Here is a 22,513-nt window from a genome sequence, read left to right on the forward strand (position 1 = left end):
CTTGTGTCCTGTTTTTGTGGCTTTGGAAACTTTTGTGAGTCTGTGTCTGTCTATGACTGCACATTTACAAACCTAACAAAACAGTTGTTCAGTGAAATAAGTGTCACATAGGTGCTGTCTAGCCTACATCGATCTGTGGCTCGTGGCTGCCTGTGTAAGAACATGACTGCTGGCATCACCTGTCAATTGATAACTGCAAGAGTAAACATTTAACAAGTGCTGAATTTGTTCCAAAGGGGCAGAGTATACTGGAACACCTGACAAGGCTGATTGTGATAGTTTTGTTTGTTTGTTTTTCTCTTTTTTTCCCTCTCTGTGTGACCTGAAGAAAGCATTTGTTAAAATATCTTCTACTCTTTGGACAAGAGGGATTTAAAAATGAATGGTCCATACTTGACTCTGGGCCCCTCAGTTTAAGGACATTGAGACTCTTGAGTGTGTTCAGAGAAGGGCAACAAAGCTGGTGAGAGGCCTCAAGCACAAGCCCTATGAGGAGAGGCTGAGGGAGCTGGGATTGTTTAGCCTGGAGAAGAGGAGACTCAGGGGAGACCTTACTGCTCTCTACAACTACCTGAAGGGAGGTTGTAGCCAGGAAGGGGTTGGTCTCTTCTCCCAGGCAACCAGCACCAGAACAAGTGGACACAGTCTCAAGCTGCACCAGGGGAAGTTTAGGCTTGAGGTGAGGAGAAAGTTCTTCACTGAGAGAGTCGTTAGCCATTGGAATGTGCTGCCCAGGGAGGTGGTGGAGTCACCATCCCTGGAGGTGTTCAAGAGGGGATTGGACGTGGCACTTGGTGCCATGGTTTAGTAGTCATGAGGTGTTGGGTGACAGGTTGAACTTGATGATCTTTGTGGTCTTTTCCAACCTTATTGATTCTATGATTCTATTCCGTGATTCTATGACTCTTCTTTTTTTCTCTTCTGCATTTCTTTAGAGTTATAAGGTGCCACATTTCCAGGGGCAAATCAGCTTCATCACCTCCATGTCAGAGCACTTCTGTGGATCCTGCAATCGACTGAGGATAACAGCAGATGGGAACTTAAAGGTTTCTGGTGAAACCTAATTCTCTTTGCTTTTGTACAGTGAAAGTAATGTTGAAATTCTTCCCTTAAAAGGAGCTGGGATGTAAAGTAGGATGGAAAGATGCATAATTATTACCAGCCAATTCCTGTTCATTTATCCTATGTGCATTCTTGCTTGTGCTTGTTGGGCTGGGAGATGTGACATCACCTTTTTTGTTTTGTTTTGTTTTTTCCCCTGTTTTGCTAACATAGTTAACTTCAGCTATGAAACATGGTTGCAAGCTCACCAAATATAAACATTTATTTTAATCTTTGATTCAAAATCATCTTAACCATGTGACAAGCAGATGATGTCCCATTAAAAGGGGTCCATGCAGCTGTGAGGGCTTGACTTTTGTGTTCCACAAGAATCCTGTCATGTTTCACCAAACATGTTCTTACAACTCTTCTCCTTCAAGAGCTGCCTGTACATTTGTTCAGCAGCTGTAGAAAAGAGAGGGATAACCATTTCCTGCCACGTTGAAGCTGGCAGTTTCAAGGGGAAAATTGAAGTTTTCCATTAAAAATTGGCACTTACGCATTGTCACCTGATACTGACAACAGCTGTGCTGCTGCCTAATGTCAGATGACTGAAGCAGCCTGAAGGCCTAATGAGCTTAGGTTACATAAACATCCCAGGCTCTCTTTGTGTGTACATGAAGAGAAATAAAAGAAAACAATCTTCATAAACATTTTCTTTCTTCTACAGAATAGGCCTTTGCAAGCACTACATTGAGGTTAGTACAAAATACAAAAAGGCATGTATTTTATTCTTCCTCATTTTCTCTTTTGCTTCTGTGGGTTGCCTGCAGGTGTGCCTTTTTGGGAATTCAGAAGTGTCCTTGAGAGATCACCTACGTTCAGGTGCCTCAGAGGAAGAGCTGATTCAAATCATTGGAGCAGCAGTGGGCAGAAAAAAGAAGCAGCATGCTGGTATGTTATTTGTACCTGAGAAATAATGGCAGTGACTAGGAAAAAAGTGTCCTGGTTCTGCTATGGGATGCAGATGGAAAAGCTTCTTGAATGAAGCTGCATTAACTAAGAAAAGAATTTCCCATCTGATAAGAGTGTTGTCTGGTAGAAAGCTGGTAACATACCAGCCCTGCATTTAATCCAAAATCTGGATGTCAGCTCTAGTCCGCCACATGAGACTGACTTTTGTCTTCAAAGAGATGCAAATACCACTGCTCACAATAACAACAGCAGTGATGAATCTCTTGAGTATGCAGAAATTTGTAGCCACTCATCTAGTGCTCTACATAAGGTCATGACAAAATGTCCATGACAATGCAGTCACATCCTCAGGCTGTATTAATCTTTACTGAATTTATATTGATATAAAATATATTTCAGTCATAATTGAACCTAACCCTATTTTAATAATCTGGCTGCAGTTGTGACTGCTGACCTCATGTACTGGCTTTATGATCATAAAATAGTCTCCTTTACACTAAAAATAGATTTTGGCCCTTTTGTTCCCTTGCAGATTCTGCCAGATTATTAACTGGTAGCTTTTAAATCCAAGCGTAGACTAACTTGCAAAGACATTGGACTCACCCAGATAAAAGAGAGCTTTCTGAACATAAGTGAAGGGGTGGAGGTGGAGGGATTGGCTCATTTTCTTTTAGAGCATTCATTTCTAAATTCTGATTTGGGAAATGTCAGGGGTGGGAATAGGGAAAGTGTTTTCCCTGCCATAAGCCTGACATAAACAGGGATTGTTTAGCCTGGAGAAGAGGAGGCTCAGGGGAGACCTTGTTGCTCTCTACAAATACCTGAAAGGAGATCGTAGCCAGGTGGGGACTGGTCTCTTCTCTCAGGCAACCAGGACCAGAACAAGAGGACACAGTCTCAAGCTGCACCAGGGGAAGTTTAGGCTTGAGCTGAGGAGAAAGTTCTTCACAGAAAGAGTAATTGGCCACTGGAATGTGCTGCCCAGGGAAGTGGTGGAGTCACCATCCCTGGAGATGTTCAAAAAATGATTGGACGTGGCACTTGGTGACATGGTTTAGTTGTCATGAGGTGTTAGGTAATAGGTTGGACTTGAAGATATCTGAGGTCTTTTACAACCTTATTGATTCTATGATTCTATGATTATCTTTCTTCCCGTTATTGTTAATCCCAGTATTGCCCTGGGGGCTTCTGTGACTGGATTTCTTTCAACTGGAACTCTGTTAACAGCTTATCCATAGAACTAGTACAGTTAAATGCTAGTGTAAAGAATCATAGAATAAGGTTGGATAATAATGTGCTCCCTCAGCAGCACATTCCATCAGCCAACAACTCTCTCTGTGAAGAACTTTCTCCTCACTTCAAGCCTAAATTTCCCCTGGTGCAGTTTGAGACTGTGTCCTCTTGTTCTGGTTGCCTGAGAGAAGATACCAACCCCCACCTGGCTACAATCTCCCTTCAGGTAGTTGTAGACAGCAACAAGATCTCCCCTGAGCCTTCTCTTCTCCAGGCTATGCAACCTCAGCTCCCTCAGCCTCTCAAGCACAAGCCCTATGAGGAGGCCTCTTCCCAGCCTTGTTGCCTTCTCAGCCTTCTCTGGACATGTTGAAGTGTCTTAATGTCCTTCTTAAACTGAGCGGCCCAGAACTGGACACAGGACTCAAGGTGTGGCCTGACCAGCGCTGAGTACAGGGGCAGAATGACCTCATTGCTCCTGCTGGCCATGCTATTCCTGATCCAGGCCAGGATGCCATTGGCCTTCTTGGCCACATGGGCAAACAAGTTGAAACAAGTTGATTGAATTTTGTAGTAGGTAGACTGTGGCTGAGATGAGGGAGAGCTTTCTGGGAAGGGTTCTGTAGTATAACAGCAGATGGGGGCTTGGAGGCAGTGGCAGCTATGGTTTTAAACAAAACCATGCTAGATTCCCTCTCCTCCAGCTTCCTCGGTCTTTGTTTGCCTTGGGTTTTCCTAGCTTGAAGGTTGCACTGTGGAGAGCAAAAAACTAAATATGTAAACCAGATGCATGACTTAAAACCTAAAAAACCCACTATTTTTATGTGTTCCTTATTTCTAGGCATGTTTAACATTTCCCAGATGAAAAACCGGCCAATGATCCTGATTGGTGGGTGACAAATCAGTACGTAATACCTGCACGATGGTTTTGTTTGGGTTTTGTCTTCTAGGGAACAGAGTGGATTGAGTTTTTAAGTCTAATTTCTGTTTGCTTCTGGCTTCAGTTTTAGGCAAAGAAATGGGTTTCTTAAAAGGCATTTGTGGTTAACATGCAGAAGTGGAAGAGAAAAAAAGGTTTAATGCTCCTACCAAGCCTTATCCAGTCTTCCAAGTGACAGCCCTGGTTTTCCAAAGGCATGGCTAGCTTTCCCATCTTATTTCCTATATGGTTTCTTTGTACTTAACAAGAATAGTGTGTTAACTTATAAGGCCATTTGGGGTGAATTTTATGGCATTGACCAGATTACTGTATAAACGTAGAGGGTGCAGGATGGACCTTTATCCCTGGATTAAGAAATTGAACTTCACTTACAATATTTAGTGCCAGTAACTTGACAAATGCAAGTTTTTCCACCCCACTACTACAACAATTCAGAAGCTGAAAGTTGGGGCTTCATTCTTTTGGAAATGTCCTCTTATTGCTTCAAAGTCTTTGGAAACAACCCTGAAAACTGTAGTATCTGGTATCTGACCAGCCCTATGGACAGAGAGTGCTTCTTTTCCTTGTTGTCCCTATTGAAGATGTTTGCTACCTCTCCCTTATGCTTGAAATTCGGTTCCTGAGTGATGTGGCATTCCTGTGGTTTGTTATGAATTTTTGATGTCATCTTCAGTGTGGTTTAACCTTCTGTATGCCTCCCATTTCATAAGATAGCTATCCTCCCAAGCACCTTCTTTTTTCCTTCCTTACATCTTACACCAGGTTTAGGCTGGATGTTAGGAAGAAGTTCTTCATAGAAAGAGTGATTGGCCTTTGGAATGTGCTGCCCAGGGAGGTGGTAGAGTCACCATCACTGGAAGTGTTTAGGAAGAGGCTGGATGGGGTGCTTGGTGCCATCATTTAGTTGATTTGATAGTGTTGGATGATAGGTTTGTCTTGATGATCTCAAAGGTCTCTTCCTACCTGGTTATCTCTGTTCTTTTCTGTTCTATCCTATTCTTTTCTTTTCTGTTCTATTCTTAGACTTAAGAAATGTTTGCAAGATTTATCATTGTTGGATTAATTGGAAGCTGCTCTGTTGTTTCTTATCAACAAGGGCAGAAAAATGCGAGTAGAAGAGATGGACGTTGTTTGAAATTCAGACTCATATTCTCCCATTGGAGCAGGTTAGCTGCTCAGCAACTTAAAACACAGCTTTTCAAACAGGCACTTGAGGGGAAGGGGAGTGTCACATGAACTAACTTGCAGGTCCTTGCTACAGATAATATAGTAGTAATTCCTTGGTTTTTCTAACCCAAAATGTTAGTGTTTGTACTTCAGTTGCTCTTATGTGGTGGTCTGAGCCTTAACTGGGACTTAATGGTGTCATGGTCTAGTAGGCATGAGGTCTTGGGTGATAAGTTGGACTTGATGATCTTTGAGGTCTTTTCCAACCTTGTTGATTCTATGATTCTATGTTTAAGAGCTCAGATGGGGGCAAGGCTGAGAATCCCTCCCCCCCCCCCCCCCCCCTTGCTTTTTCCCAATAGAGAGAAAAAAAGAAAGGGAGCAAATCCACCGAAATAATTTGGAGTCACCTTGGAAGTAGAGAGGTGAAGAATTTTGTTTAAACAACATATATATATATATATGTAACAATAACAGGTAGGGTTCACAAGTGTAAGGAACAAGGATGGATGGGAGAAAAGAATACAAAACCAGTCTCTTTGAAGATGTGTGGAGGCAGCAGGGAGAAGGATCAAGCCTGACCATGTGGCAGAGAAGCAGGGATCCATCAGCAAAGGCCAAGCAAAGGCAGGGTCCGAGATAGCTAATGGCTGCAGTGTCCTTCTTTTTATAGCCTTGCTGGGCAGGGAGGGGGAGTGGGGCAGACTAATTTAGTTTCCCAGGGGGAAAACCCCCTGCAGGGAGGGCAATGGTCTCACAAGCCCTCCCCCTGCCCTGCTTCCAGGATGGGCATAACCCATCACACCTTATTACAAAACAGGCTCTACAGAAGTCTTTTAACATAGGTTTTCACTGAGAGTATTTTTCACTTGATGCATTCCTTTAAAGGGCCATCATTTTCCATCTAGTGGTGCAAGGTTGTCTCTCTGTTTGCTTTTGCGCTTTTGAATTTGGCCACTGCTGCATTGTGTTCCAGGAAAACATAGGTTGGACTCAATGATCTCAAAGGTCTTTTCCAACCTGGTTAATTCTATTCTAAAAGGGGAGAGAAGACCTTTTCTTTTTAAAGTGTGCATTGACATGAAAAATGCTGTATTAAACTCTTGATCGCTCACTTGGACCTACATAATTTTTCAAGATTCCTTTGAAAGAATCCCCACACACCAAAGTTAGCATCTGTAGCAATGTTTGGATGTCTAAAGATTAGATCCATCCAATTTCCTTTTGAAAAATGCTTTAGCATTGTCATACAGTAAATGAAGCAGCCTGTCCAGGTCCTCCTGCAGCTGTTCCACATCCTTTTGAGACTAACTGCTGGCAATCACCTCATCAGTGGAGAGACTGGCGATGAGAGAAGAGTATCCCACTGAGACACATGAGGAATCATTAGGAGATTTTCCTTATTGTATTTTGAATTACTTTAAAACTTCAAATGGTGCTGGCATGCAAGCAGTCAGTGTGGGGGGAGATGTGTGGAATTAATTTAATGAAAAGTAATGAATGATGTGGAAATCACTAATTGGTTTTTGCTAGTCTCAGTAAGCCAAACCAGGCTTCTTCCCTGCACTGCTGTTGTCTGATCCTTTCTATATGGCTTGTATCCTATTTCCCTTAGTCAAAATATTCCTTTCTGCACATTGCTCTCCTCATGGGTTCACTTCAGTTACGGGAATTTCCTCCTTAATTTAGGTGTCTCCTGCCTTCTTTTCAACTCCTGAGATTAATTAATTTAGCTTCCAACTAGCACAAGCTTCAGGTGCAGTTTGTCACATGGTTTCATAGAACGGCTTGAGCTGGAAAGGATCTTAAAAATTAACTAGTTCCAACCCCTGCTGCCATGGGCAGAGACACTTCCATTAGACCAGGTTGTTCAAAGCCTCATCCAGTCTGGTCTTAAACACTTCCAAGGATAGAATAGAACAGAATTAACCAGGTTGGAAGAGACCTTTGAGACCATCGAGTCCAACCTATCATCCACCACCATGGCACCAAGCACCCCATCCAGTCTCATCTTAAACACCTCCAGTGATGGTGACTCCACCACCTCCCTGGGCAGCCCATTCCAATGGCAAATCACTCTTTCTGGGAAGAACTTCCTAACATCCAGCCTAAAGCTCCTCTGGCACAGCTTGAGACTGTGTCCTCTTGTTCTGGTGCTGGTTGCCTGGGAGAAGAGCTCAACCTCCACCTGGCTACAACTTCCCTTCAGGTAGTTGTGGATGGGGCATCCACAACTCCTCTGGGCAACCAGTTGTGTGCTGTAGAAAACTTACCTAATTTTGTTATGTATTTGAGCAATTTAGGTGGAAGATAGAGGACTAGGTATAGGTTGAAGAAAATGTAAATTGTTAGGAAATACAAAAATGGTTTGCATGGTTTACTGTCTATTACTGTCTTTTTACTTATCACTCTGCTTGAGCAAATAGTACTTCTCTTCCCTGCTGTGGTGGGTTGAAATTCCCCCCAACATTAAATTGCCAGACCAGCTCAGGTGAAAGCAAATGCAGCTGTATTCACAAGCAAAACTACAATCTGAATATTAAATGCAATGAATATGTATGAAATATACTATATTTACATATGTTTACAATTTAAAACAGCACAAGAACCCCCCTGGACAAAACCAAGGGGCTCCCAACAGCTTCCCTGCTCATTTCCTCCCCCTGTATATGGGACAAGAGAAAAGAGGAGAAAAGCAGAGAGAGCTTACTAGTACTTAGCCACAACAAAGCAATGCAGCCAAGGTCAGCAAGCCAGCAGAAAACCAGAAGCTAGTATGTGCTAGAGTGAAGAAGCCAAAAAGAAAGTTAGTGTAACCAACTAATCTTATGTTAGATATCAGACCAATGGGATAATTTAGACTTCATCATTATTTTCCTTTTTAGATCCAATGGTGATTTATTTACATTCTACTAGTTTCTACTCAGGATCTGTGGAAAATTTTCTAGGCACATCCTAAAACTACCACACCTGCTCCCCACCATGTGTGTTTACCCTGTTTCCCTTTACCCTCCAGCTTCTCCTGAGGACAAGATACCTTGCCAGTGGTTTAGCTTCAGCTTTAAAGCTAATCAAGGAATCAGAATGTTCCTGGATTTTTAAAGGAATATTCACATTAGGCTAATAAAGAAAGAAGGAAAGAAAGGAGGAATAAATCACAACTTTGTGGTCTTCTAAAGCAGAGCAATGTTGCACGCAGAATATTTATGTCCATTATCCCACTCCTTTGAAGGTAAACACATTACCACTGAACTTGCTGGAGTCTTAATTTTACTGGGTAGGCCAGCAGCTGTAGATCAGAACTGGCCTTTGTCTGAATTTAGGTTGCAATGCTTTGCAGAGGGAGTTGTTGGCCATTGGAATGTGCTGCCCAGGGAGGTGGTGGAGTCACCGTCCCTGGAGGTGTTCAAAAAAAGATTGGGCATGGCACTTGGTGCCATGGTTTAGTAGTCATGAGGTGACAGGTTGGACTTGATGATCTTTGAGGTCTTTTCCAACCTTATTGATTCTATGATTAAATAAATAAATAATTTTTAACAAAATCTATGTTTGATTTAAGCTTCTGGCACTTTCAGATCAGCGTTTGAAGGATACTTGGGGTGAAAAGTACTGATGTGCCAAGCACATCAGTCTTGTAGCAGAGAGTGGAACTGACAAGGAAGTTTATTCATTAAACAAAAAGAAAAAGAGTGGGGTGGGTGTAACCAATAGATTGTCAATACTGTTACTGTCATGTGGACAAGGTGATACCTGTAGGCTGGGGAGGCAGAGGTAGCTCAGCAATGTGCAGAAGGGCCAGGAAGCTGCTTTGATTCACCTGTGGGCAGTCCTACAAACTCATTAGTAAGAGTCCTCAAATACCAGAGCTACCAAAATGAGGTTGGTAAAGCCTAATTCTAAGTTTCTCACAGCAAAGAGTGCAGAAGTTCCAGAAAAAGAGAATGATGCTTATCAATGAGCTTGTTAAAGGAGGGCTTAGCCACTTCCCTATATACTGCTTTCTCTTTACTTACAAAACACATTATAGGAAAAAGACTCCTTCTGTCTTGACACTTGGCATTTAGCCCTGTGCAAGTGCCAAAACTGAGGGATTAAATGGTGAAAAGGGGCAGGAGGGCTTACTACCTCTCTGCCAGTTGGGAGCTCTGCCAGCTCAACTTGGAACATACTTCTGAGCAGATTCAAAATCTGTCTGTCAATGAGAGGAGCGTGGTTTTCCCAGTGATTAAATTTCAGCTGTCATTAATGTGGTAAGAGCTGGCAATAATAAGAGAGGCTTCCATCACAGAGCCACCCTCTGAGCTTGTAAGCAGCACAGTTGCAGATGCATTGCTTCTGGTTCCTTCTGTCCTCAAGTGCTGGCCTGACCCTGCAGAAGTTAATGAAAGAAGGAAGTGCAGTTGCCTGTGCTGGGAAGGAGGTGTTTGGAAAGGCAGAGTTGAGAATCTGAGTGCAAAAAATTCCTGTTAATCCTGCTAGGCTTCTGAAAGAAGACTGGTGCTGGAACAACAAATGGAGGCTGAGAGATGCTGTGACTTGCTTTTCTTCAGAACTGATGTACCTATATGCTTTCTTGGCTGCTGTTTCTTCATAAGTGTCAATAATTTTTGAAAGTGAGTTGTTTCTTCTTGTCAGGGATCTTGAAATTAAGTGCTTTGAGTTTTGTGGATTGCAAATGCAGGGAACTAATGAGACAAAAAGGAAAGAGCTTGAAAAGTGGATATTCACAGGCTCACTGAGGTTTTTGCAATACAGGAAGTCCCAAACACTGCTCTGACAAGATTCTCAGCTAGCTTAGCTTACCTTTCCTGTTAATAAGATGTATTCTTATGTTACTTTTCTTTTTTTCCCTCTAAGAGCCTGCACTGATGTCATTCCCACTACGTCAAGACACCCTACAGAATCCCTCAAATTCAGAACAGTGGGGCCACATGTTTAGCCGTTGGCTGACTTTGAGAGCAAGTTTACCTGAACAAATGGGAAAAGCATTAATTAAAAAGAAGCTTACAGGACCACTCTTCCTGCCAGGATCTCACCCAGAGCAGCGTTGGCCCACAAATCCAGGAATTCTACAAACGCTGCTCAGAAGTTTCCATGTCTTCCAGAAGGACCCAAGCTCCACATTTGACACAAAGTGCCTTGAAGCTTTTCCTGTTGGCCAAGTTTCTGTTTCCAAAGAGGGAGGTCCAGGGTCTGAATTCTGTACCAGGGACTCAGAATCTTGCACCAAGGTACCACGTGCCTCTGACAACTTGACTCACACTGATGAGGAAGGGCGGGCTGCAATGGTTGATGTTGGAGGGAAGCCAGATTCAAGAAGAAGTGCTGTTGCTGGTGCTGTTGTCCGCCTGGGTGAGAAGGCATTTGGAATGGTGAGGCAGAACCAGGTGAAGAAAGGGGATGTGCTGGCAGTAGCCCAAATTGCAGGAATTCAGGGAGCCAAGCTGACCAGCCAGTTGATCCCGTTGTGTCACAACATCTCCCTCAATCATGTTGAGGTATCTCTGAGCCTGGATGAGGCCAGATTTGCAGTGGTGATTCGCAGCTCCTGTCAGACCTGGGGGAGGACAGGTGTGGAGATGGAAGCTCTAACAGCTGCCAGCCTGGCTGCTCTGACTGTGTATGACATGTGCAAAGCAGTTACTCAGGACATTGTGATTGAAGAGGTCAAGTTGCTTAGTAAGACAGGTGGGCAGAGAGGAGACTTCTTGAGGGTCTAGATCATATCCAGGTACCTCCAGGTGACCACTGTTCATGATCAGCCTGTTACAGAACTACTTTTGCCCAGATAGTAGGCTTGGAGACCTCAGCAGCTCTGCCATACAACAACTGCAATTCCAGTTTTTCTTGTCATCTTACTCATGGGAAACAGCCACTTATTCCTGTTGATAACAATGTGTATATTTTAGAGGACAGATTTCTCCACTCTGCCACTACCTTAATTTCAGAGTCCCCACCATGAGCTTGAGCAAATGTTTCTAGTTGTGCCAGAGAGCTGGTGAGTTTTTTCTTTTCTCCTGTGAAATATTCACAGCTGCTGTCATCACCCAATGCAACTGTGAACACTGGAAATGAAGCAAGTGCTGTCAGTTGGCAACTCTTTAAGTTAAGGTTTGAGATTTTAGAATGGTGTCTGTCAGTCTGTCCTCATGGCCTCTGTAGCTGGGAGGTGGTGACAGTAGGAAGACACAGGTTTGGAATATTACCTTATAACAGTGAAACAGCCAGAGCCGGAGAGGCAGCTCCCGTTCTCGCGTATTGCTACTGTTTCATTTGTCTGCAAGTGGGAAATAACAGGTTCAAAAGAAAAACAAGGCGGCAGCTGTCCAGTTCTTCACAAAACGTGCGGACAGAGGATTTCTGGGCTCAGAAGCGTTATTTTTGCTGATCTGAAGGATACCTTTTACAATGCTAGAAACACGTTCCAAGCATTTTCACCTTGCCATTCAAACACATTGATGCCCTGTGTTTGCATGCTTAAGGGCTTAATTATGCCATGCACCGAAGTATGTCACCTCTCTCTCCCTGACTTTTGAAACAGATGTCACCCCAAGCCTCCCAGTTTTTTATTCCTACAGTGAAGCTCTTAGGAACCATGAACCTGCATCCTCCTGACAAATATAGCACACTTTAAGACTAGTAGCCACACTGAAGAATAAGGTAGTTGCCTTGGCTAGTGATTCCTGCATGTTTCTCTAATTTGCTTTCATGAGGTCTTCTGGGCTCAGTGCACTTAAGTGTCCCCCATAAATGTGCCAGTGGCCACTGTCATGTAGCGTTAGGTAGCTTTGATAATGGGCTGTCCTAGAGAAGAAATTACTTGACGTTGATGTTAATACTAATGGGTCCTTTTCAAATGTTAAATACTCTAAGCAGGTTCTTTTCAAGTTTGGTTTACTTGTTTTCTGGTGCTTATGGCTCATATGACAGTAGATATGATTCAAGGTGCTCCCTCTCCATACGCACAGAGTTGAAGACCTTTCTAATAATGTCAAAGAGGATACCAGACAAGCATCTTAAGCTCTGCAAGTAGTTCCTTCTCATGAAAGAAGGTTAAATTACTGTGAGCACCAGTAAAGCACACACCACACTGCCACACACATCCTGCTCGCTTAAAGCGGGCACAGGTCGAAGATGAGGCAACATTGGTTATACTACACATCCTTCACAAATCTCATACACTACCCCAGAAGGCCCTTTCCCATTACAGCTGAATTAATTTGATTCTTTAGTCATTGTCCTTGTGAGATATGGCACATGCAATGACAGAGCAGCTACAGCTGCAGGGGGAAGGCGACTGGAAAGCTTGGTGCCCAAACTCCATAAACATTTGTACAACAGCATCTGGTGTTACAATCTGATTCCCTTGATGCCACTAATCTGTCTGTAAGGGTGTTCCTGGTCCCCTGGTCCTTCCCTATCACTGCCATACTGAGCACCAGCAGCCTGCCTTGACCCTGCAAGTACAAGATTCTGGTCATCTGTGGAGCTGCTGTGCCCATAAGGCAAAAGTTTCCCTAGCTCAGTGGCAAAACAAATTGCAAATAAGAGGAAGCATGTGTATAGCCTGCTAAGTTAATTGATTTACAACAGCACCCCACCAGAGACACCATGCCCGGTCCTCCCTGCCTTCACCCAGTCTTTAGATGAGTTTTGAAAGCTAAAAGGAAGCCAGACCTACTCAGCAGTAATAAAATGATGCTTTGGGGCATATGATTCTTTGGCTTCTGAGAAGTTTGCTGTGATATGGTTTAGTAGTCATGAGGTCTTGGGTGACAGGTTGGACTTGATGATCTTTGAGGTCTTTTCCAGCCTTAGTGGTTCTATGCTGTAAAGCTCACACAAAGGCTTCAAGACCATAGAAGGGACAAAAGCACATGCACGACTGCCATGCACATCTTGCTACTCACGCACATTTCCCTCCTTTCTTGGGTCGAGAGTGGTTGGGTTTGGGTAAGCAGACTTTGGTACCATTTTATGCTCATTTTACATTGTCAAGTCTTGAAACTATGCACATTTACAGATAATGAAGCAAGCATAAGTAAATAGAACATTTTGTAAGGGAAATGAGCTGATAGCACTGAATGATTCAGTGGTGCTGGGTGGGCAATGGTGTAAAACATGTTGATGGACTGACTGGAGGCCTGTTTTGTTTGGGTTTGGTTTTTGATGTTTTGTTTTGTCTACTGCACTTTTAATAAATACTAGTTGTAATGAGTATGTTTCACAGTGCTTTCAATATCCTTTTCATTTATTCACAGGAACACTATGTTTTAATCCACACGCTTCTGGGAATAGATAACTCCTGCCAAGTAACAAGATAGACTTTTTAAGTTGTAACCATTAGTCAGCAATTAACAAGGGATCAGTCACAGTAACATTGCTTAATGTAAGGAATCTATTATTTCTTTTTGTTGTTGAGTGAAATTCCTCTCTATCTGGCTGTTCTTAAACTGAGTAATCCCATAGTCTTAGCTTCAGAGTTTATCATCTCTCATTATCCCAGCTTCTCCCACAGGCCTGTTCTGAGGCAGCAGCTGCATATATAACAGCACTGCTTTGTGTTGCTGAGCCACTTGGACACTGACAAGTCCATGGGACCGGATGGGATCCATCCTAGGGTGCTGAGAGAGCTGGCAGATGAGCTTCCCAAGCTGCTCTCCATCATTATCCTCCACTCCTGGCTCACCGGTGAGGTCCCAGATGACTGGAAATGGGCCAATGTGGTCCCCATCCATAAGAAAGGTTGGATGGAGGAACCTGGAAACTCCAGGCCAGTCAGCATGACCTCAGTGCCAGGGAAAGTGATGGAGCAGATTATCCTGGCAGCACTAACTGCGCACCTGAAGGATGGCCAAGGGCTCAGGTCCAGCCAACATGGATTTAGGAAGGGCAGGTCCTGCCTCTCCAACCTGATCTCCTTCTATGATCAGGTGACCCATCTGGTGGATGTGGGGAGGCCTGTGGATGTGGTCTACCTGGACTTCAGCAAGGCCTTTGACACTGTCCCCCACAGCAAACTGCTGGCCAAGCTGTCAGCTCGTGGCTTGGACCACTACACTTTGTGCTGGGTTAGGAACTGGCTGGAGGGCTGAGCCCAGAGAGTGGTGGTGAATGGTACCACATCCAGCTGGTGTCCAGTCACCAGTGGCGTCCCCCAGGGATCAGTGCTGGGCCCCATCCTCTTTAACATCTTCATTGATGATCTGGATGAGGGGAGTGAGTCAGTCATCAGCAAGTTTGCAGATGACACCAAGTTAGGAGCAGATGTTAGTCAATTAGAGGGTAGAAAGGCTCTGCAGAGAGACCTCGACTGACTGGACAGATGGGCAGAGTCCAATGGGATGGCATTTAACAAGTCCAAGTGCCAAGTGCCAAGTTCTGCACATTGGCCACAGCAACCCCATGCAGAGCTACAGGCTGGGGTCAGAGTGGCTGGAGAGCATCCAGGCAGAGAGGGACCTGGGGGTACTGGTCGATGGTAGGCTGAACATGAGCCAGCAGTGTGCCCAGGCAGCCAGGAGGGCCAATGGCATCCTGGCCTGTATCAGGAACAGTGTGGCCAGCAGGAGCAGGGAGGCCATTGTGCCCCTGTACATTGCGCTGGTTAGGCCACACCTTGAGTCCTGTGTCCAGTTCTGGGCCCCTCAGGTTAGGAAAGATGTTGACTTGCTGGAACGAGTCCAGAGAAGGGCACCAAAGTTGGTGAGGGGTTTGGAACACAAGCCCTATAAGAGAGGCTGAGGAATCTGGGGTTGCTTAGCCTGGAGAAGAAGAGGCTCAGTGGAGACCTTCTTGCTCTCTACAACTACCTGAAGGGAGGTTGTAGACAGGTGGGGGTTGATCTCTTCTCCCAGGCAACCAGCACCAGAACAAGAGGACACAGTCTCAAACTGCACCAGGGGAGGTTCAGACTGGATGTTAGGAAGAAGTTCTTCACAGATAGAGTGACTGGCCATTGGAGCGGGCTACCTGAGGAGGTGGTGGAGGCAGCATCACTGGAGGTGTTCAGGAGGAGACTTGATAGGCTGCTTGTTTGCATGGTTTAGTTGATTAGGTGGTGTTGGATGATAGGTTGGATACTATGATCTTCAAGGTCTCTTCCAACCTGGTCTATTCTATTCCATTCCATTCCATTCCAATCCAAGTCATGAGGTCTGTGGTGACAGACTGGACTTGATGATCTTTGAGGTCTCTTCCAACCTTGGTGATTCTCTGATTCTATTATAGGCTATTAATGACCTGCAACAATTCTCAGTAAGTCACTGACATTACTTAGATTTACATGGGATTTGACTGAACAGGTTCTGGCTCTCCATCTTACCCCTTCCTTGGCCTTCTGCTAGTTTGCAGCTCCTTCTGGCTGCCTCAGCGGCAGTTATGCAACCATGTAACAGTTTAAAAATGGCTGTAGCATCATGTGTGCTTTGGCCAGGACACAGGACTGGTAATTAGTTAAATGGAAACAGTTCACTTCCCTCCATTTACTAGAGCCTTGATCCAAGAGAATCTTAGCATTCCAGGGAGCCTGAAAACAGTTGGAGGAGTTGCTGGTTGCAGTAGGCTGACTAGACTTTTCATTTTTTGAGACTGCATGTTAATGCCTCAACTTAAATCTCAAAGCTAGTGGAGCAAAGGAGCACTGCAAAGCCATGACAATGGCAGGCAAATTCCTGACACATCTGGCACACTCCCCAGAAAGGTGCAGGATGGAGTGGATGAGTCTTGTTTCACAGGCTGGGCCTGAAGGGCTTTGGGTGAGCTTAGTACACCCCTTCATAAAAGCATATACTCCTTTTGGTTTCAACAGGCTTAAACAGTGGTAGCTGAGACACAAATCCAGTTGTTTCTACCTTCCCCTATCCCTCCATGCTGCCAGTGTCATGTTTAAAAAGCTTGCAGTTTAGCATCTCTATTTTTGTATCCTGTTTGCTCCTTTGGGGAGCAAAGGACACCCAAAGTAAGAATTATAAGTGCAGCTGAGTGCAAGTTCATTGAAGGGGATGGATGTCCTGAGACACTGATGAGTTTTGTTCTGAGCAGAGCTGCATGACAAACCAGACATTGCTCAGCTTCATTTGTACAACCCAAATGCACTGGCATAGCTAGGACCATCAGGCAAGCTGCTTAGTGTCCATGGCTCTTTAACGTGCCATATGCACAACACTTGCTCCACGGAGCAAAGCTTCACACTTCATTATTGCTTAAGGATTGCTTCCAGAATCCCAATTTGGCAATTATATTGCAGAGAAAATTGCTTCATCAACAGGGCACAAAGCTTATCCTTAGATTCTGGAGATGCCACTCAGATCTAGCAACACTTGGTACCACTAAGCTGTTTCTGCATAGATTTATAACAAATGCAAAAGAAACACTCTTCAAAACAATGATCCTTCAAGGGTCCACAGCTGAAGAGACACAAGGCCAGCAAACGCAGTCTCTGGTTGCAATGTCAAAGGCAATTTGGCTGCACTGTTTACAGGAGTGACAGGAGGTAGGGAGGTAGAGGAGATGATAGCAGGAGGGTCAAGCAACTGTAAAGTTGTGTTAATATGCTTGGAAAATAATACATGCGGTCAGATATACAACAGCTTCACTACTTGTGTCATCAGCCAGTTACTAGCTAGTGCACATGGTGGCAAAGCTCCACCAACATCAGAACTGTGCAGTGTCACACCAGGCAGAGACATGATCAGTAGCATCTACTCCTGTATGTTTGGGAGAGAGGAGTTTCAGCAGCACAACTCTGACCTGCCATTGCTACCACTTGCCAAGACCTTAACAAACTCCTGTTTCATTATCGGGGTCGTTTTAACACTCAGGTCTCCTCATGTGCAGAGTTCCATCAAGGCTGGAATTGCTGCTGTCTGGAGGCAGCGTGTGGAGCTGCACTCTTCCTCCATTCTTCCCTCCCATCCCATCACCTCCCCTCCCCTGCCACCCACAATCTCGGTGCTTCAGAGAGCTGTGCTTCCCCACCCAGAGCCTGACACTGCATTGAAGTAATTTCTTCTGCCCCTGAAGCCTCATCTCTCCAATTGCAGCTGGCAGCTCGAAAAGCTCTATCCTGCCAAGACTGAATCTTACTTGGGATCAGTAGAAAAGACAAGACGCTGCCAGGGCCACCCTGATCCCAGATTTACAAAGAAAATGGACAGAGCTTGTCTGGCCCCCACAGGATCTATAGTAGCAGTGGAAGCAGCAGGCTGAAGCCAGAGAGGAGATGGCTTAACCAGGAGTAGGCAAAGGAGCAGGCAGAACCACACCACACGGAAAATTCTCCTGCACAAAACTATCAGTCTTGCCAAGGACTACAGAAAAGAGTGCAAGATAAGCTTGCTTTCTTATCAGAGAAAGACCAGAGCAGAACCTCTTCAAGCATCCTATCTGCATGTGGCACCAAGATACTGCACAAGGCTTTTTCCAAGCCAGAAACACCAATTTTTAGCTCATTCACTACAAAGACCACTGCCAGAGCTCACTCATACCTCTGCAATTAGGCACAGTCTAGCCACCACTTTGGCTTTGAGGAGGCACTACCCTAATGCACCCAATGTTGGTGCTTCTGATCCAAATTACTTAAAAACACAGTGTTCTGTCAGCTGGGCAAATTCAAGTGAAAGAAGAGGGTCTACAGATCACGCAAGCAGGGGCTTGCTACTTGGAAGGAGCATAAGACTGTTGTCAGAGGATGTAGAGAGGCAACTAGGAAGGCTAAGGCCTCACTGGAACTCAACCTTGCAAAGCAGGTCAAGGACAACAGGAAGGGCTTCTTCAAATACATTGCAGGAAAAACAAAGACCAGAGGCAAGGTAAGCCCAGGGCAGAATGAGGTGGGTGCCTTGGTGACAGACGTACAAAGAAGGCATCTCCACCAATACTGCTGGAGACTGTCCTCAGGAGCCCCAGACCCCTGAGGCCCCAAAGGAAGGCATGACAAAGGGGGAGATTTCCTTGGTTGATGAGGACTGGGTTAGGGAACAGTAAAGTAATCTGGACATTCATAAATGTTTTTAGATGTTCTAATCACCCAGAGCAATGCTTCCAGGACCAGATGTAAGCAGGCAAAGATGTTTACTACATTATACAACAACGTTCTATAGTCTATCAGAAGGCACATGTGTCACATCTCAATTGGTCATTTTCTACTGGCATACATGTAATTAAGGCATACAATAGGTCAAAATAACAAAACACTATTTTAACACATCCAACCAAATTCTGCCTAGTTTCTCTCTCTCAGTTACAAGGTGTTTACATTCCCCCCAGAATCAAAGACAAAACATAGCTTTCTCTAATTCGAGCAAAGGAAAATCCTCCCTATAGCCTTCCCAAGCTATCCAAAACCAACATCTTCCCACATATAAATCCATGGGTCCTGAGGGCATGCGCCTGCAGGTCCTGAGGGAGCTGGTAGAGCTTATTGCCAGACCACTCTCCATCATCTTTGGTAAGTCACGGTGGACAGGAGAGGTGCCTGGGGACTGAAGAAGGGCAAATATCATTTCAGTCTTTAAAAAGGGTAAGAAGAAGGACCCAGGTAACTATAGACTGGTCAGCCTCACCTTCATCCCCAGAAAGGTAATGAGCAACTTATTCTTGATGCTGTCCTTAGGTATGATGCTGTTACCAAGGACAAGACGGTCATTAGAAGCAGTCAACATGGTTTTACCAAGGGGAAGTCATGTCTGACCAACCTGATAGCCTTTTATGAGAACATAACCAGGTGGATAGATGATGGTAGAGCAGGGGATGTGGTTTATCTTGATCTCAGTAGAGCATTTGACACTGTCTGCCACAGCATCCTTGCAGCTGAACTGAGGCAGTATGGTCTGGATGATCAGGTAGTGAGGTGGATGGAGAACTGCTTGAAGGAAAGAAGTCAGAGAGTTGTGGTCAATGGAACAGAGTCTAGGTGGAGGCCTGTATCTAGTGGAGTCCCTCAAGGGTCAGTACTGGAACCAGTACTATTCAATATATTCATCAGCAGCCTGGATGGGGGCACAGAGAGCACTGTCAGCAAGTTTGCTGATGACACAGAACTGGATGGAGTGGCTGACACACTGGAACATTGTGCTGCCATTCAATTAGACTTAGACAGTCTGGAGAGCTGGGCAGAGGAAAATTAAATGAAATTCAACAAGGGCAAGTGTAGAGTCTTGCACCTGGGAAAGAACGACCCCATGTATCAGTACAGGTTGGGGACTGACTGTTGGAGAGCAGTGAAAGGGAAAAGGACCTGGGGATCCTAATAGATGGAATGTTGACCATGAGCCAGCAATGTGCTTTTGTGGTGAAGAAGGCCAACAGTATTCTGGGGTATATTAGAAGTGGTGTGGATAGTCAGTTAAGAGAGGTTCTCCTCCCCCTCTACTCTGCCCTGGTGAGGGCACATCTGCAATATTGTGTCCAGTTCTGGGTCCCTCAGTTCAAGAAGGACAGGGAACTGCTTGAAAGAGTCCAGCACAGAGCCACAAAGATGATGGAGTGGAACATCTTCCTTATGAGGAGAGACTGAGGTAGCTGGGGCAAAATAGTTTGGAAAGGAGGAAACTGAGGGGTGACCTCACTAATGTTTATAAATATGTAAAGGGTGAGTGCCAAGAGGCTGGAGTCAGGCTCTTCTCAGTGATGCCCAGTGACAGGACAAGGGGCAATGGATGAAAGCTGAGGCATAGGAAGTGCAATGGAAACAGGAGGAAAATTTTTTTCACTGTAAGGGTGACAGAACACTGGCACAGGCTCCCCAGGGTGGGTTGTGGAGCCTCCCTCTCTAGAGATACTCAAAACCAGCCTGAATGTATTCCTTTATGATCTGTTATAGGTGATCCTGCTCTGTCGGGGGGGTTGGACTAGATGATCTCTCGAGGTCACTCCCAGCCCCTAATATTTTGTGATTCTGAGATGATCTCAGCAACAGCAGCAATGTGAAGGAGTAGAGCAGTCATTATTACACCATTTGTTGCATCTTGCAGATTTAGGTGCATCTCTGAAGTCCCTACATAAAAGGAAAGCCACTGTGGTAAGGTCTTGCTCAGACTGGGACTTTCAGAAGAGATCACTTTGCTGACTCGGGGGGGACAGGGTTATGCAACAGATGTCACACAGGCATCTCAGAGTTGCTGGACTTGAGCAGTGAAAATGGGCTTTTGCTCTGGAAAATAGCTTTAATGGGATTTTTCAGTCAGCAAACACTTTAGAGGGGCACACCCAGGACACTGAACCATCTGCAACCCAACTGCACGCAAAAGGCTCTTGGCCAGACAGACTGGGAGGGGTATTTAAGTGCAGGTTTCTTGCATTCAGCTTTAGAGCCTGCTATTTCCCTCCTGGCTTAGAGAGGATGCCTCCAAGCACATCCCTGTGACACAGCAAAGATGACCAGTAACAGCCCGTCACGGGTAAACCATAGCTTCTGCAAACCTGTGCCAGTGAACTCTATCTGAACCCCAGCAGCTGGAGGGACTTTCATTTCCACTTCTCCAAGGCTGGTATTTCAAGGTGTGTTTATTTCTTTTTAATCAATGCATGTGGCCAACGCTGAGAGGGGCTTGAAAGAGGAGAGGGAGACAGTGCAGCCACTGTCTGTGTACAAAGTAGTTCCTCATGCAAGCAAAACAGGGCTGGACTCTCTTGGTGTGTGTTTTGCAGTGTGGATATGAGCCATCATTCCACCTCCACAAAGCTGTTATTTATTTACTTAAAGACTTGCATTCCGTGGAAAAAGATGCTCCAAGATAGCACTGTTTCTAAAATTAACCCCAGCTGGATGGAGCAGGGAGAAAACAAGTGAACACTCCTATGCTGCCACAAGCAGCAGGAACAGGGCTCCCCATGTCCCAGACTCCCCCAACCCTCACCTAGCTGCAGAAGAGCCTGGCAAAATGTCCTCAGCCATGAGGAAGGCAGCTCCCTGGGAAGTCAGGCTCAGACCAAGTGCCTTACCGAAAAGCAGAAATGTCACAGGGGGGATGATTGCACTTCCTTCCCCAGCAGTCCTGGAAAGCCCTTCCCTGCTGCAGCAGAGCAGACATCCTACCAGGCATCTGCCACAGGTTTGAGCATGGCCAGCCCTGTGAGGAGAGGCTGAGGGAGCTGGGGTTGTTTAGCCTGGAGAGGAGGAGGCTCAGGGGAGACCTTCTTGCTGTCTACAACTACCTGAAGGGAGGTTGTAGCCAGGTGGGGGTTGGTCTCTTCTCCCAGGCAACCAGCAGCAGAACATGAGGACACAGTCTCAAGCTGTGCCAGGGAGATTTAGGCAGTGTGTTAGGAAGAAGTTCTTCACAGAAAGAGTGATCTGCCATTAGAATGTGTTGCCCAGGGAGGTAGTGGAGTCACCATCACTGGAAGTATTTAAAAAGAGACTGGATGAGGCACTTGATGCCATGGTTTAGTTGATTAGATGGTGTTGGGTGATAAGTTGGACTTGATGATCTTGAAGGACTTTTCCAACCTGGTTAATTCTATTCTATCTCTAAATTCCTGCTCTGGCCTGGTGAGTACAACCTGACATTATGGTGACAACATTAATAGATGAGGGGCGAGCAACTGATGTCGTTTACCTGGACCTGAGCAAAGCCTTCGACACTGTCCCACACCACATCCTGGTCTCTAAGCTGGTTCAATATGGGTTTGAGGGATGAGCCACTCAGTGGATAAAGAACTGGCCTGATGGCTGCTCCCAAAGAGTGGCTGTCAATGGGTCCATGTCCCAGTGGAGGCCAGTGACAAGCAGAATCCCTCAGGGATCAGTCCTGGGACCTGTCTTGTTCAACATCTTTGTGGGGGACATGGACAGTGGCATTGAGTGCACCCTCAGCAAGTTTGCTGATGACACCAAGCTGTGTGGCACAGCAGACACACTGGAGGGAAGGGAGGCCATCCAGAGGGACCTTGACAGGCTGGAGAGGTGGGCACAAGCCACCCTCATGAGGTTCAACAAGACCAATTGCAGGGTCCTGCATCTGGGTCGAGGCAATCCCAGGCACAAATCCAGGCTGGGCAGTGACTGGCTGGAAAGTAGACCTGAGGAGAGAGACTTGGGGGTGCTGGTGGATGAGAAGCTCAACAGGAGCTCTCAGTGTGCACTTGCAGCCCGCAAAGCCAATCAGATCCTGGGCTGCATCAAGAGAAGTGTGGCCAGCAGGTTAAGGGAGG

The 22,513-nt window shown here is 45.4% G+C and overlaps 1 protein-coding gene across 4 annotated transcripts in view; it reads left to right on the forward strand.

Moving 5' to 3' along the window:
* Window positions 1–13,573, forward strand: part of MOCS1 (molybdenum cofactor synthesis 1) — a 48,541-nt gene extending 34,968 nt beyond the window's left edge. For 3 of the 4 annotated variants that reach the window (XM_068168669.1, XM_068168670.1, XM_068168671.1), the window contains 4 exons: window positions 936–1,046; window positions 1,875–1,995; window positions 4,091–4,138; window positions 10,214–13,573. In XM_068168669.1, the coding sequence (XP_068024770.1) occupies window positions 936–1,046; window positions 1,875–1,995; window positions 4,091–4,138; window positions 10,214–11,076 (1,143 nt within the window). In that variant the 3' untranslated portion in view covers window positions 11,077–13,573. Of the gene's footprint in view, window positions 1–935; window positions 1,047–1,874; window positions 1,996–4,090; window positions 4,154–10,213 lie in introns of all 4 variants that reach the window. The other variant, XM_068168672.1, reaches the window with a different exon arrangement.
* The last annotated feature ends 8,940 nt before the right edge of the window (window positions 13,574–22,513 follow it).

This window comes from Melanerpes formicivorus, unplaced genomic scaffold, assembly GCF_026170545.1.
Source record: "Melanerpes formicivorus ecotype bairdi unplaced genomic scaffold, bMelFor1.0.p_v2 SCAF_151, whole genome shotgun sequence".
In the NCBI taxonomy this organism is placed as follows: Eukaryota; Metazoa; Chordata; class Aves; order Piciformes; family Picidae; genus Melanerpes; species Melanerpes formicivorus.